The 16658-nt window shown below is 38.0% G+C and overlaps 1 protein-coding gene and 1 long non-coding RNA gene across 8 annotated transcripts in view; one reads left to right on the top strand and one right to left on the bottom strand.

The window, feature by feature from the left end:
- WNK1 (WNK lysine deficient protein kinase 1) overlaps positions 1-16658 on the top strand; it is a 104131-nt gene that overhangs the window by 30930 nt on the left and 56543 nt on the right. For all 7 annotated transcript variants that reach the window (XM_084510941.1, XM_084510943.1, XM_084510940.1 and 4 more), the window contains exons 2-4: positions 2574-2746; positions 7101-7321; positions 9300-9457. In XM_084510941.1, coding sequence (XP_084367067.1) covers positions 2574-2746; positions 7101-7321; positions 9300-9457 — 552 coding nt within the window. The remainder of the gene's footprint in view (positions 1-2573; positions 2747-7100; positions 7322-9299; positions 9458-16658) is intronic.
- Positions 9407-15077, bottom strand: LOC311432668. The gene is made up of 3 exons (XR_014690232.1): positions 14510-15077; positions 11063-11134; positions 9407-9529 (listed from the first exon to the last, which is right to left on the bottom strand). It is a non-coding gene; the product is annotated as an uncharacterized lncRNA (long non-coding RNA).

The raw sequence follows: 16658 nt of genomic DNA, 5'->3' as shown, positions 1-16658 counted from the left end.
TGGAAGGTGTGATGTTCCCTTGGTTGCAAAAACATAGCTGTTTGCTCTGGGTGGGATTTGTGTTTGTTTGCCTGTGTTTGTGTCCTGACTTGTCTGAGTTCATTAGGGCACTATGACTTTCAAAGAAGTGTTGAATTAGTCTATTGTCGTTGTCTGGATTTTTTTTTTCTTCTATTAACGCCAGCACTGAAGTGTTGAGTGTCTGCTTTAAACGTCACAGATATGCTTGCAGGAACACGATGCTACCATTAATGTGACCAGAAAGAGAAATGACTCAAAATATGCGTGCCCATTAGGAGTCTGTTCATTGATAAGAGTGATTAGCACTTGTTAGTTTCTATTTGGGGCTAGCAGTGCAGTGCTAGGGAAGACTGAATGAGGCCCTTAAGGGAGATCAGGCTTACGCAGGTTTAGATGAGAATTTAATGTCAAGTGTGGGTTAAAATTGGTTAGTCATGTTTGAGGTAGATGACATGCACAAAAATGCACAAAGTAAAGGAAACTTATCCAAATGTACATCCACAGTCTACTTCTTTTAGACAAACATAAATGCAAGTATTCATATTACATAGCTAAAATTAAGTAATATAAAAAAGTAATTGTTGCAGCCAAGTGCAGAGGCTGAGAACACTTTGCTTCATTTCCCTTGTAAAAATATTATTTTATTGTAATTTTATGTTCTAAGGATTGAGTTTCTTAAGGCATGTGCATATGATCTGTTGATTGAAGTACCTGTAGCAGCTCATTGCTTTTCTGCATCGCAGCTGTTTGTAACAGTTGGGATTAAATTGGCCTTGGACAGAATTTGTGCTGCTGCTTATTGTAAAGAAAGGAAAACTATTAGCAGAATAAGGTGGCTCAAATGGAAGCATTCCTTCCATATTGAAAATAAAAACACAACACAATCTCATCAGATGTGAGTATTTACGTATTTGCTTAGTGTTTCTGCAAACATGATCTAGCAAAACTTACGCTTGCTCAAGGATGCTTTCTTTTAGGCGCGAGGGGAAGTGGTAGTGCTAATTTCTGCAGAGGGGAAGTGGTAGCGCTAATTTCTGCAGAGAAAAATAGTTTCAGGATTGAAAACTCTTGATACCTATTAGTTAAATTCGTGACATGAATTTGGCATCTTCCAAAAAAATCCCAAACACAGAAATATATGTGATTGACAGTTATAAGCACTGATCTCTGAAGTAATTGCAAACCTGTTGTCAAACTTTCACCTGGAAGACTTTTACACACCTGAAAACTGGAGCTTCACCTAGAAATGAAGTAGGCTGTCCGTGCACAAAGATACTCTGTGGGCCTCTTAGAAAATGTTGATAATTTAAGTGACTAGAGGATGTTTTAGATATTAACGTGGCTGAATTATATTGAGAAAACACATTAACTGTTAACAAAGGAAAAGGAGTTACAGCCTGGTGGACAATAGAAGGTTGTGAGCAGTATGAGTAAACCCTGCATGCTTATACAGCCTTCTAATTGAAAAGGAAATATGAAATGGAGTGACTTAAAATCATTGCCCAGATTTGACAAAGGTCACTAAGTTATTCGTAAATAATGGGTAGAAATGCTGATTGTAAAATTCTTGTCTTTAAGTGTATCCTGACATGTTTTGAATACTACATATGATTCCAATTCGTGTCAGTTGATCAGGCTGACTGGTGTGACTATGCCTTGGGAAACTGACAAAACTGAAAGATGGAAGGAGACCTTTTCTCCTTCTTTTGAGACTTGCAACTTGTTCTGGAAATAGCTGGTCAGACTCCTGAAGATATTGGATAGCCATTTGTTGGTAGATAATACAGTAATATTGTCCAGGAATGCTTTTTCATGGTTTGTCTCTGGCCAAAAGCTTGCTGTCTCTCTAACGTGAATTATGTCTTTGTTTTCCTTGATGCTAGATTACAGGAAACTTGCTCAATCATGAGGTCATACTTTTAATCTAAGAAAATCTAACCCAAATTCATTTGTCTACCGTAAGTGCATCCAACATGTTAGGTTTGTTGCTCTACTGTCTTCATGGAGAGTTAATGCAATCTCTTACCAGTGGTCTGGATTCTATAAACAAAGGAATAACTTTTATACATACATACATATATAATATAGATATACATATATATAATATAAATATATATCATATATTATATATAATATAATGCATATATATATTATATACAATACATATTTTATATATATATATTTTAAAAGAATATCTGTGAAATGTGACTCAAATGATCCTGTTTTGCCTGTCCTTGAATACTCAAACATTTTAGGACATTAAGTTCCCCTTCTACCTCAAGTCAGACAACCTCTTTGGAGTGTGGGAGGGAAACAGGAAGAGAAAATTCCCAGTCTCCCTGGACTTACCTCTGAGAGCAATCAGACTGTAAAGGAAACTAAGATTTAAACAAGCAATAATAGAATGTCTTCTAAATAAAGTATTTAACGGTAACTGCGAGCAAAATGGCATTTAAAAGATGCTGATGCTTGTTCACTGCCTGTACATAATTGTTCTTCAGATTGTTGCTTTTCTAAGCAATAAAGCAAAGCTTTCTTTTCTTTTTCATTAGGATCGGAAACTGTCCAAGTCAGAGCGACAAAGATTTAAAGAGGAAGCTGGGATGCTAAAAGGGCTTCAGCATCCCAATATTGTCAGGTTCTATGATTCCTGGGAGTCTACAGTCAAAGGAAAAAAATGTATTGTTCTTGTGACGGAACTCATGACATCTGGAACGTTGAAAACGTAAGTAAATTCAACCATGTCAAAGCATATGATAAACATTAGCACAAAATTAGAGCACTAGAAGCAGCTGATAATTCAGAATAGATAAGAACAAAGCCCTTTTAGTGGGAACTGAACTTCTGTAGGGAAATTCTTGTTTAAGAAGAGTCTTGGTACTGCAGGATACAATGGATTATTCTTTAGGTTAGCAAAATTGTCAGATTCTTCTTTGTGATAGTAAGCACATGCAGGAGAACTGTAAGATTTTGTGGTCTCATAAAGAGAATGCTCTATTTTTACTTTTCAGACCTTTTCCCTTTCCTGTCAAGCTCACTTCTGTTTGGTGTGAGGCTTTGGATGTAAAAAGAAACAAAACCAAAAACACCCTTTTTATTTAGTTGAAACTTCATGAAGTAGTACCTGAGAAAAACCTGAAAGTATTCGCAATTTTGCCATGTAAAGTAGTTGAGTGAAGCTAGATCTGTCTTTAAGTCCGACACCAGCAAATCAAACTGCTGTGAGGGCCCTCTAGTGGTGTGTAAAGCTTGGAGGGAGTTAAACAGAAATCATGCTTTTGTCTTGCGCTGTACAATCTTGCAGAGATGTGAGCTTGTTCAGAAGCATACAGTTGTCATAAATCTACTGGAATTAAAGTTGCCAGGATTTGAAATTCATATATTGTGGGTCATTGTCTTAATTTGGTGCCCATTTAAGTCTTGGAGAGGCATTCAGATCTTAAATATGTGAGCAGACTGTAGGAGCTGGAAACAATTTGCAGTCTATTTGGTTAAAATAGCCTGTGAACTTTTTGTGTTTTTTTTTTTTTTGGTGATGCTTATTGATAGCCACAAATGGACATGCTTAAAGCAGGAAAAAATGCTCTCGGGAGTCTGAAGTAACTATATGGAAGTGTTTGTCTCTTGAAATAGTGCTGGAGGTTTAAAGATGTTACAACTTTTTCTTTCTCCATATGTTTGGGAAAGGCTTTTGTTTTTCTAAAGGTTGTTTAAGGTATTTCAGATTAAGTAATAGATCAATTGCTTTATATCCTGTACTTAAAGCAGTATAAAGGTTTTACAGCTCTGGACAGGTGCTTCTATTTACAGTTACCTATTTTCATGATAGTCTGTGTAGTGTTAGATGTAACTTTCTTTTCTCCCTTTTTTAGCCTGTTCTTTCCCTCACAAATGTAATGTTTGGATTGTCTTGTTGTGTAGTAGCATAAGCAACATAACACAGTAGTAACAGACAGCCATAAGATAATGTTTTGATGGGAAGAAATACTTTAGATTTGCTGGCCATGGGATTATTTTCTACTCTAAATGATGGTCTTTTTTTTTATCCAGAAAAAAAACTATTTTTCTTTGTAATTGCTATCTCTTAAACTGTAGACTTTCATTTTTTTCACCATTGTGTACTTCGTTATATTTTAGTTTATTCTTGTCCACTTCACTTAAGACCTGACAGGTAAATTGTATGAGAAATTTCTGAAACACCAAATTTAATATGATTAATATCATATTTCGCTTACCTGTGTCATATTCCTGGTTTTGTACTGCGCACTTGTTTTAGCATATGAAATTTGACGAAGTATAACTTCCGTATATTTTCAGTATGTCTATAGTATCTGCTTTTCATGTAAGTGGTATCTTCCTCATTTTGAGACTAGGGACATAGCCATCGTTGCCACTTTGTTTTAAAAAAAAATAATGACCAGACTTAAGTTTCAACCTCTAGTCTTGTTTCCTGAGGACACTGTAGTATGTGCTTCTGATCTACTTAAAAAGAAAGTGTTAATTATCTGATAGGATACGTGCCTTCGTAACTATTTCTGCTAAGTTAGTAGGGTTTCCTCTAGCTCCTGGAGATGAGATGCTGTGATAGGTCACGAGCCTTCCTGTTTAAAAAAAAAAAAGAAAAGATTGAGACAGCCAAGCTCTAGTTCCTGTTTTTCTCTGTTCATTGTAGTTAACTATTAGGAGTGTTCTGTGCTCGGATCAAATACCTGTCTTTAATGTAAAATAGCCAAGAACGACATTAAGAGCAAGTTCAGTGCAGGGTCACCAAGATGGTCAGGGGCTGGAGCACCTACTGTCTGAGGAGGGGCTAAGAAAACCGGGCGTCTTCAGCCTGAAGATGGGGAGCCTTTGGGGGAGACCTCGAAGCAGCCTTCCAGTGCCTCTGAAGAAATCAGAGGCTCTTTTCCTTAGTGCGTGGCAGGAGGATTAGAGACAGCAGGCATACATTGAAACAGGAGAGGTTCAGACTGGGTATAAGGAAAAAATCCTTTACACTGAGGCCATGGAGCAGGTTGCCCCAAGTCCATCCTTGGAGATTCCCAAGACCTGACTGGATATAACCCAAATTTAACCTGGTTGACTTCATGCTGACCCTGCATGGAAAGGGCACTTAGACCAGAGACCTCCCGAGGTCTCTCCTAACCCGAGTTACCATATAACGTTAGGAAAATTGAAAGCATACTGGCTAATATGGCTGTCCGTGTACTTTTAAGTATTTATACATTTCCATTTTGAAATGCTTTCTGCCCTAAGTGACACGTGCCTTAGTTCATGCCAGTGTTATGGAAAAAATATAGCAACACTGCAGGATGCTGGGTGATGGTTGGACCCAGGTCCTTTAACAGTGAGGAGCTGGCAGTAGGCTAGCATAGTTGAAACCAAGAATGTAATTAGGGATTCCAGATGCTGAACTGAAGTGCCCCTACCATGTGATCTTTGGAACAGGCTCAAGAGAGATGAATGAGGATTGTGTCAATAGCAAGAATTCAAGTGGTAGCTGATGTGATCCAGGACCTCCTTCAGCTTGTCTCCTTCCTTGGCTTGGCTTTTCCCCTGTCCGTCTTTACGTTCTGTTTTGAGACTCCTTCTGGAATAAGGTCCTGATTGCTTTTACAGTTCTGCTTTCACAGCAGAATTATTGCTCGCAACTTGCTTTCCAGATCTTCCTTTGAACTGGAGAAGTTAAAGTAACAGGGATTTATATATTGAATTTTTATGTTGGCATTGATTTAAGTAATTGTATCAAGATTTATGCTCCTGGTTAAGTGGATATGCAGAAGAGACTGAACACTGCCACAGAATAATGGAACCGGACTTGGTTTTAAGAATATGTCTGCTGAATTCCATCCTGGTCACGGAATTTACCACCAGTCTTGTGGCAGTGTAAAACTGGTCAGATTTAACTGAGTAACGTTGGCTACATAAGAATAAAGTTACTGCTGTATGCAGCAGCTATTTTAGCAGCTCCTTCTCTAAATGTATTTCAGCCTGCATTTTTTAAAAAGGAGAAAGAAAGGAACTCTTCACTTTAAACTCTTCCACCTGGAGAGGGATAGTGGGACTACACAGCTGGAAAACACTTGAATACTGTCATAGGTTGTTTACCCTGTGGCATCTCTAATCTGTTGAAGTCAAGGAGTAGGATAAGATCACGCTCCTCTGTCACAAGGATTGGAAAAGATTGGAAAAGATTTTTTGACTCTTCTGACATGGATTTTAGAAAGCAGCAATGTTAGAAGAGTTAAGGCTGTTAGCACAGTTAAGGGATGCTGACATTATGTACGAACTCTTCCCCATCAATTCTTTGGCATAACATTTTAAAAGATTTTTTCTCACGTTCTTACCTGTCTGTAGGTTTGAAATAGCAACTGCTCAGATTCAGGTGATCACATCTCATGTGGGATAGTACTAGGGAGGTGATCTCTGAGAATTTCTGATTTGCTTAGCCACTCAGCAAGTAAATTTGTATCAGATTTAAAGTGTAATCTGGGGTGCTTGGTCAAAAAGTTTGGACTAATATTGATAACCGGGGTATAATGACTTCATAGCTCATGCACAGTTTGCAACAGCTCAGTACTTGGTTGTTCTTTGTTAGCATCTTTGGCTCTACTGCCCCTGCCCCCTGTTCCGTCAAGGAAAAGGTTATAACTATTTATAGTGGTAAGTGGTTACAGGATGAAAAGTAGGGGGAAATAATCCTCTCAAATAAGTAGATAAGGGAGGTGTAATACAGAAATTTTTAACTCTTTGTTGGGGAAGCAGTGCCTTGAGACTTAGCAATCTAAGTGTTTTTGTCTTTCAGCATGATAGTCTCCTGGTTAGAAGGAATTGGGTAGAAATTCTCAATATGGCAGTTTGTTTTAGGAAGGGGGTGCATCTTTAGCTCTTCAATTGTGAAATGCACGGGTAGTTTTTAAAATAGAGGGTGAAGCTGAAATTTTTGAATCTAATTACTGCTTTTTCACTTCAGAGCATCAAATGGTACAGCATAATCTGCTACTTGGTAGCAGAACTTGATTTTGAAAGACACTGGGTTGACATTGGAACCTGTTTAATGTACTATTATTTTTCACTAGGTATTTGAAAAGATTTAAAGTGATGAAAATCAAAGTACTACGAAGCTGGTGCCGTCAGATACTGAAAGGCTTACAATTTCTACACACACGCACTCCTCCCATTATTCATAGAGACTTGAAATGTGACAACATCTTCATTACTGGCCCCACTGGATCAGTCAAGATTGGAGACCTTGGTCTGGCAACCCTGAAGCGAGCTTCTTTTGCCAAAAGTGTGATAGGTAAGCCTCTACTGTTTTGAAGGCTGGCAAGCCAGTCTACATACTTGGGAACTTGAATATTAAGAGCTTTCCTTAAAAATATGGTTTCAAAGGTACATGGTCAAAGCGTGTAGATGTGCAGGCTGGGTTTCCCGTCTGTTGAGATTACATGTTGAAATGCTGGTTGTGTTTTTGATTTTTTTTGTATTAACATTAAGTATTTCAGTACAGATATACTGCCTTGCCCAACAATTTCATGTAACATTGTTGATAAAACCTCTCTTAACTATAAACCTCACCTTTAATATGCCTCTTCAAGAAATGTCCAAATGGATTTTGGTGACTAAACAACATTGATATTTAGTCTAGCAATAATTTGTATGACCAATATTTTTGATTGTCACCAGGTGTTAATATTAAATCTCTTACATTTTGCGAGTAATCAAAAACTAAGATGTATCAAAAAAAAACCAAAATACTGCAAATTGTGGTATAATGTCTTACTCAGGAAGTCCCCAGACAGTGGAAGGGGATGCATCGTGGAAGTGTAGTCCTGTACTTAGTCTGTTCTTAAGTATCCCCTAATGACCTTTTTTTTGAGAAATAAACTATTGGGCTGATAGAACTAGGATGACCTTTCCTGTGAATTCTGTATAGAATTGGTTTTATCAGCTTTGTTCTTGTAGTTGGGTGAGTAGGCTGCAGGAAATGAAGTTGCTTTTATTCCTAGTATTTCAGCTTGCTAAAATGCAATATTGCTCAACAGTCCTGTTCTAGATTCCCAGATGGGATCAATGATGTATACCTGTAAACTATCTTGCAAGTAGTCACTGAAATATTTCCTGCTTCCTAACCAGGTCATAGTATTAGTAGGAATGAAAAATATCCCATACCAAAAAAAAAAAAAAAAAAGATTTTCTTAAACATACTCTTATTATTTAAAAAATTACAGCTTTGTATTTTGCTGTTAATAGTTAGCCTTTGGATAAGTGGCTACAACTGCATTCTCTTTTTCTGGTTTCATGTGGTGAAAAGGAGCAATGTGGTTGTTGAATGATTTGTAAACTGTCTTGAATCTGGTGTCTGCAGGAAATACTTCTGTGTTTAAATTTACAAGCAAACTTGCATCTCTGGCTTAAAGTAAATCTGATCATACAACGCAATCCTTTGGACTGCAAAGAGGGTGCAGTGATGCTTCCCTGAGCAAAAATTCTCTTCAAACTCTTTAAATGGGACTTGTTGAATCTCACGCTCTATGCCTGTAACTCAATCTCTCTGTATTTCTAAGTATTTTTGACTGTAGGATGTTCCTCACTAATGCCTGTATCTGCAGTAGGCCTATAAATATACTGCAGGTGGGAAGGTAAGTATATGAAGAAGAGGGCTCTGGTGAGTGGCCTTTGCAGAAAATTACTTCTTATCCTTTTTCATGAAGAGTTATGTTTTAACGACAGAGTTTTTCATTGCAAGGCCTTTCCTGAACTATTCTACCTGAAAAAATAGGTGGAGAGCACTAGGTCAGAGACTAGCTGTGGGCTCCTACCAGTACTACTTCTTTTGCAGCAGAGGGCAGTCAGGTAATTCCTGAAAACAGGTTTAATGTGCCTCCTTTCTTACAGGGAGAAAAGGTAAGTGTCTTAACTCTCTTTAGTATTTGGTTTGCAGCCTATGGCTAGTCTGACTGTTTTCCCCTCTTCTTATTCCCCTTCCCTCCATTTGATGCCTGATCCAGTCTGTTTTGATTCTTACACTAACATGCATCAAACAAGAATTACATCAGCCCTTTCATGCCATTCTTATTCCATAAAGACCTTGCAATGGAAGACTCACAAAGTATGTTGATGGAACAGAGTGACTAAGGGTTTCCTCCCTCTTCTTTTTGCCTCCACTTTCTCTTGTCTCACAGGTCTGCCCAACTGCTTCCTCCTGCGGTGAGTAACGCCAGCAGCCTCTGCTCGCTTTGAGACATTTAGAGTCTGAATCGTTCTTTTAATTTAAGGTACCCCAGAGTTCATGGCCCCCGAGATGTATGAGGAGAAATATGATGAATCCGTTGATGTATATGCTTTTGGGATGTGTATGCTAGAGATGGCAACGTCTGAGTATCCTTATTCTGAGTGCCAAAATGCTGCGCAGATCTACCGTCGAGTGACCAGCGTAAGTTCCTCCCCGCTTCTGATTCTAAAGCTATGGCCACTAGCAAGGGAGTACAAACGGTTGATCAGAAGCCTGTAAAATATGTGAATGGAAATAAAATTTTGCATATGTTGATACTCCTTCAGTATATTAGAAGGTATAGCTTGGGATTTAACAACAGCAACAACAAACAACCCAGCAACAACAACAAGAAAACACATTAGAATAACATTATTTTCTAAGCGACTGAAGGGTTGGGGGTAGTATTTTAGTCCTGAAAGCTACTTGGCAACTTTGTTCTCTAAAATAAAGCTGGTTCACAAATTCAGAGCACTTTGCTGTAGCAGCCTGCCAAGACAAATCATAAATTGTTACTTACAATGATTTTAAGTTTACTGAATACCAGATGGCTCTTAGCTACTGTGTCAGGTGCACTTCTCATAATTATGCAGTGGAAGTACTTAATCAATAGCAGGAAGATATTTCACTGTGAAAAGTGCTGGTAAATGCGGTAGTAGTGTTACTAATGAAACCAAATAATGGTGAAAAGGTGACCAAGAGCTGAATTTTGCCCATTTGACTAGACTAAGTAGAGCCTACAGACCTTGAACATACAAAGCAGACTAACGTTAGAAATTCTGAGAGTGGTTGTAGCTGATTTACTTTATGGTCTCTAAAACAGTACCATGAGAAGTACAGCGGCATAGTAAAACTAACTGCATACATTCAGCCTTCTTATCTAAGCGTTCAGAAAGAACATAGGCCATTTGGAGAAGCAAAAACTTGCACTGATTTTTTTCAGAATATCTGTGCACACATGCAAAGGGAGAAAATGACTTTCACTAGTCTACAAATTGAGGAAAGAGTTACTCATGTTAATCTTTTAGTGTGTATTATCTTTGAGAAGCTGAGGATTTAATAACAAATGGCTTGCTTACGGCTGGAAAAAATGCTTATTCCTGATACCTCAGAGTATCAAAGGCAGATATAATTGCTGACTGCAGACAAGGGGAGAAAGGGCCTTCATGGCAGAAGCAATAAATTCTTGAAGGAAGGCTTGGTAAAATAAAATGTGATTTCTTGCTTGAAGGGGAATGTGGGAGAGGGACAGGAGGAGGAAGAGGAAAAATAGGTGTTTTTTTGAACAGGTGTTAAGAGTATGTTTTATTTATATATATATATGTATATTTTTTAGTATGATGGTGAACTTAGCTGTAATCTTCTAAGTCAAGAGGAACAAGGGTAAAATCTAGTGGTTAACTGTGCATGTTCTGATGTGTAAGCTATCTGGATCAGTGAAAGAAAACAAACTAGTTTAGCAAAACAGTTCTAGGGGTATCTTCCAGTATGCTTAGGTTTGTATATTGACCAGAGCCAAAGAAACATAATTTCAGTATGGATGGGTACTTTATATCAAACGGGTATCTGATGCCGCTGCCCTTTCATTCCTTAAAGTGTGCTAGGAACTGGGCTATGGTGAGAATAATCAGCTTTTGAGACAGTCCCAGGCTTGGAAGTCCCCAGGTCTGTCATTTCCCTGCTCTGTGAAGTACTTAGCAATTGGAAAGCCTTGTAGGGGTTTGTAGCAGACTTATTTATATACAGACTTACTGGATTTCTACTTACCACTTGTTTCTTGTACCTTTAACAAACTTGATACTTCTTTCTCCCCACTGTGTTTGGTTGACTGTTGATCTTCTAAGTGGACAAGAAACATTGAATGGTAATTTTTTGGTCTGTCCTAACACATTTTTTACTCTTCTCTGCTCTTGGTGGTTCACAGATTGAATTTCATTGATTTTATTTCCTGCTGTTTCATCTGCTGCTTGGTATCTCTAAAATGCATTTTTATATGAAAGAAAATATTTACTTGATTTCAGAAGGAGTAAAGGACAAGAAAATAAAATGAAATGTACATTTCTCTGCTTCTAGGCAGAGAATGAAAGGCTGTGTATTTTGGTATCTTTGGGTTTGTTGTTCTTTGCATTACAGTCACAAAGCAGTCTATTTAAAAACGAACAAAAAGAACAAAAGCCAAAACAAACACTTGAATTAGCTTTCAAGGAATACTTTCAATGAAGAAACAATGATATTATCTAGAAATGAAGCATAAACCTGTCTTAAATGACAATGGAGAATTCAGTGGTTCTTCCATAACACGGGCAGCACAAGCATGTTATGAAAGCGAAATAAAATACTCTGTGGCTCTTTTCACATTGGTAAAAAAAAAATACAAACAGTTTTCTACCCTTGTCCTTTACTCGTTGTAGAAGAAAATAAGATTCTCTTACTCTTATTTTGAAGGATACTTCAGGAGTTCTGACAGTATCTGTAGTTATGGTTGAGGGGTGAACCAGCAGAGAAATTCAGCACTTAGAAGGACATTGTGTGAACCATCAATAACAGAATGGATTGGGAAAACTTCCTGTAGGAATGCATCCAAAGGTACTTACCAAAACATTTCCTTTTAACTTAGGTTAGAAGGTGACTGTGGTTTGTGGTAGGTGGTTAGCACTTCCAATTCTAACCTCTAGTTTGCTGCTTTTCTAGGAATGTTTAGACCAGTCGAGGTAGGAGCTGTAGTGCTGCTTGTGCCTTAAATGGAAGGATTATTTTATCTACATGCATACACAAAGACCAGAGGGGAAGATGCTAATGGCAGTTTGTCATTGAAAGATCGTGAAAAAAGATCATAAAAGATCATAAACACTGAAACTCCAAAGGCAATAAGACAAAATGTACAGACACTGAGTGCAGGAGATAAGTATTTAAATTGTTTGATTTCCCTCCACCCTTTTGCAGCAACTCTTGGGCTTGGTAAAAAGCACAGTTGCTGTGTTAGCTTAGACCCTAACTACTGCTTAGGAGAGAAACCTGTATAAGGAGTCTTAATGTCCATGGTGTCCTGTCAGCTCTGGACTTGGTACTGCCAGCTTACATTCTTCTCTCCTGTTTTGTCTGTATGTTGTTCTCTCTTCTAGGATGGCCTTCAGCTGCGTTGCTTTCTGACCTTATTCCTTTTGTGATTAGGATGGCTCTAGCCAATGCCTGATTCTGCAGCATTGGCTTGAGGCATTTGCCAAGATTGCTCAGAATATGTGGTGGTTCTACCTCTTCAGGGTTTTCTCTTTTTTTTTTTCTTTTTTTTTTTTTTTTCTGGAAGCAGTTTTCTGATGAAGTAATGTAGTTAGGTAAGCAGAGACCTAGATATCAGATCTAAAGGCTGAAGTTTGTCTTTGTGATGAGACTTTATGGCCCAGCTGATTATTGTTGCTTTGCATCATGTACAACAGCAGTGCTGCACAAGTCTGTCGTTTCACTGGATGACCATCTTGTCTATGTGTTCATTGAGAGATTCTTATTTTTCTTTAATAAAGGAGCACTGGGGTAAAAATCCTGAATTTTCCCTGGCATGGAAAACAATTGTTAAACTGGTTTTCTGGCTTGACTTTGTTCAGAGGAATTCTTTTAGTAGAAGAGTCTGAGTAAAAGCCCCCTTTTTAAAAAAAAAAAACAAAGCAAACAAACAAAAAAAAACTGTCTGCAATTTTTAGGGGCCAAGGTGTTACGTTGTTTTACCGTTCTGGTAAAGAAATCAGGAGGAGTTTAACACAAAGTATTTACCTCCGGTTGTGTTTGCATGCTCTACCACATTCAGTCCAGACGTTATCACTAGCAGTTTCTTTAGAATAGAAAATACCTGCATGTCTTGTTGCTCAGGTATAAGAGTCTAGCCTCCCTCTATTTTCACCAGAACGTAATGTTGTAATTTTGTCTCCACCAAAAGCATATATCCCTCTTTGAAGCTATCCTCTACTGTTCTTTGGAAATGGTTCTAAATAAATGAGTAGTGAGTACTTAAAGAAGCTATGATTTTGAGGATTATCTTATTAAAAAAAAATAAAAATCTGTGGTTTAAGCAGTAAGTCTCTTCAGCTGGGACTGAATGCACCCCGTGGGCATTTACTGCTGTCTACATGACCTCAGAAAAAACACACTTAAGCTTTTAATTGGAAAGTAAGCTACCTATTAATTAAAGCTACCCATGAAGGTAGTGTTGTCAGCTCCTGTGATTTTTTTTTTTTGCCCCTGCCCAGTTGTGCAGACACAGCTGTGTCAAACTGCATGATGCAGTACTAGGTTATGCAATGCCCCCCGCCTTTTTTTGCAAGTCCAAACCATATCAAGCAATACAGGCAGTTTAATACAAAATGTGATAATGGTACTTAATTGTCACGTAATTATTTATATATATATAAAAAAGTTAAATAAGATCTTGGTAAAATTTGGGAAGATTTTCATGTCTGACACCGTTCCTCTCTCTCAACTGGTATTCTTTCTTTGACCTGTTTCATGCATATTTCAATTATTTTGTCACAATAATATATTTGAAATGGGCTATATGTGTATTTAAATGAAAACAGATACTTATAGAACAGACATCTTAAGTATGATTTCTTAATTTAGTCTGTTTGGGAAGCAACGCAGTGGAGGCATAACTGCATAGGTGCAGCTGCTTTGTCTCAGTGTGACATGTAACCCATGCAGTTGCTTCAAAAGCTAGTTTTTTTTTTTTTTTTTTTTGGCTTACATTTGCTTTCCACTCACAGATGTGGTACAGACCTTGGCCACTTCTATTCTCTGCCTCCTGCAAGCTTTCTTTTTGTAGCACAGAGATTATTTTTCTCTGAGAAAAATAATCTCTGTGCTACAAAAAGAAAGCTTGCAGGAGGCAGAGAATAGAAGTGGCCAAGGTCTGTACCTTGGCCACTTTTTTTCAGAGATTATTTTTTCTCTGGAGCAACCAGAGGTGCTGGTTGCTCCATCTCCAATGCTTGTATATCTAAGTCTGAAATTTGCTAGATGATTGACTAGTCCTGGGATGAGTAAAATGACACTTAAAGGGGTTTATTATGCAGATTCATCTCATTCTTGCATGACTATCACTAACATAAATCCAAACATGTTAATTCCAAAAAAAGTTAAGACCATCCTCAGTTTTAAATGTACTGATCATCTAACGTGAGTGTGAGCAGAACATTTTTTTTGCCCCCTCCCGTTATATAAACTTACCTTTTAAATTTTCCCGTTAGTGTTGTTCTCTGTACTTAATTTTCTTCACGCTTAGTTGGACAAAGTGAAGTTTTATACTCATCCTTGCCGTCATCAAAAGTCCAGTCTCTTCTCTAAATAAATATCTGCCTTCTGAGCCTTAGGATGAGAAAAAAAAACATTTTGCATTTTGACTTAAGAAAACAAAGCAAAACACAAAATGTTCTGTACTGAAATGTTCCACAGAATGGGCACAGCTTTTTTTCATCTCTGTTGTACTGAGCTTAAAAAAGGCCTGAGGGAACAAGGTACATAATGAGTAACCAGACCAGGCAGTGTCTAACTGGTTTGAAAAGCTGTAATTTCCCTAGCTTGTGGGAACTGAAGCTTACTGGTTAGAGTGAAGGTCATTGTCTTGGCTAGAAACCAGTCACTTATGAATTGCTGCAGTTTGGTCAATTGAGATTAAATTAATTTCTTCTTTAGTGACTTAAAAGTTAGACATCATAATTGCCTAACTTAATCAACTAAATTCTTTATTTTCCTTAGAGAAGAAATGGTCAAGTCATCCTACCTCTGTCTTCTTTTTTGTTCCCTTAAGAATCCTAGGCAGCAAATATAAATGTTTAACCTTTAGACTTGTGATTAGTTTTACTTGTCTAATGAATATTGATGAATATCCTATTTTACTTTCTAGAAGGAATTTGAGATTTGTTAAGTGTACATAGAGCTCTGTTCCTTTACCTTGAATAACTTGGTTTCTTAGCCTCATTCATATACATAGAGACACCCTTCCTACCAAGTTCTCAGGCAAAAAGCATTGGTAAGGAACATTGGAAAAGCAGGGAAAGGGAACCCTCAAATAAAGCAAGTAGTCTTTTGTTAAAGCACATACTGAAAATCCCTGAGCCTTCAACCAAGCACAGGAAACATAGTAAGAAAGGGAAAATGGTTGTAATTGTGTTGACTGAAGGAAGAAAATTCAGGCACTTAAGTATCAAATGGAAAACAAACAAAAAAAAGCACACCAGGTGTAATTCCTCCGTATCACACTAAATGAATTAAATAATGAATTAAATGTGTCTGGATGGCCAGTGACGCCCTTCAGACGTCCATCCTGGGGCCAGTACTGTTCAGTATCTTTATCAACAACACAAATGGTGGGATCAAGTGCACCCTCAGCAAGTCTGCAGAGGACACCAAGCTGAGTGGTGCAGTTGATACAACAGAAGGAAGGGATGCCAGCCAAAGGGACTTGGACAAGCTAGAAAGTGGGCCCATGTGAGTTTAATGAGGTTCACAAGGCCAAGTGCAAGGTGCACCTGGGTCTAGACAACCTGTACAAGAGAAGATTGTGCAAGATTGGGAGAACTCATTGAGAGCAGCCCTGCAGAGAAGGACTTGGGGATTCTGGTGGATCAAAAGCTCAGCATGAGCCAGCAGTGTGCGCTTGCAGCCCAGGAGGCCACCCATATCCTGGGTGCATCAACAGGGTAGTGGCCAGCAGGTAGAGGGAGGTGTTCAAGGCCAGGTTGGATGGGGCTTTGAGCAACATGATATAGTGGAAGGTGTCCCTGTCCATGGCAGGGCTTTGGAACTGGATGATCTTTAAGGTTCCTTCCAACAAGAGCTGTTGTGTGATACGATTCTATGATTAAAGAGTATGTAAGCTTCTGCTGCTCGTCTTCCGTAGCCATTCAGCTCAGTTGCAAGCATTTTAAACAGCACTTCTTTAAGAGTGAGGAATCTTCCTGAGTGGAAGTACAGTCACTGACTCATCAGTTCAGAAATACATAGCCTTAAAAATGGAAGGGGGACAAAATAGGAATACTAGGTCTCAAAGCATTAATAATATCTTAAGTTTTGTCTTAGTTAAGTCCCTCTTTTTAGAGAAAAAACAACAATCTAAGTAAGAAACAACAGGAAACAGCTAGAACACTGTGATGTAACATGCTACACAGTTTACAAAACTGGGGTAGATATATGAAGTTGGAAGGAAAAAGACTCATTCAGCTGAATTCCTTTCTAAAAGTAGATCACTTTTATGGGTTTGTCTTAAGAGGCATTTGTCGTATTTAGCATCAAAAGTGCCTAGATTACAACTAAAACTGTTATGTCCATATTGGTATTTTAAAACAAATTTAGTTCAAGTGAAAGGGGATTTTTCTTA

Source organism: Aythya ferina (genome assembly GCF_964211825.1).
Source record: "Aythya ferina genome assembly, chromosome: 1".
Taxonomy (NCBI): domain Eukaryota; kingdom Metazoa; phylum Chordata; class Aves; order Anseriformes; family Anatidae; genus Aythya; species Aythya ferina.
Note: the sequence above shows the minus strand (reverse complement) of the source record. Positions and strands in the feature narration are given on the sequence as shown.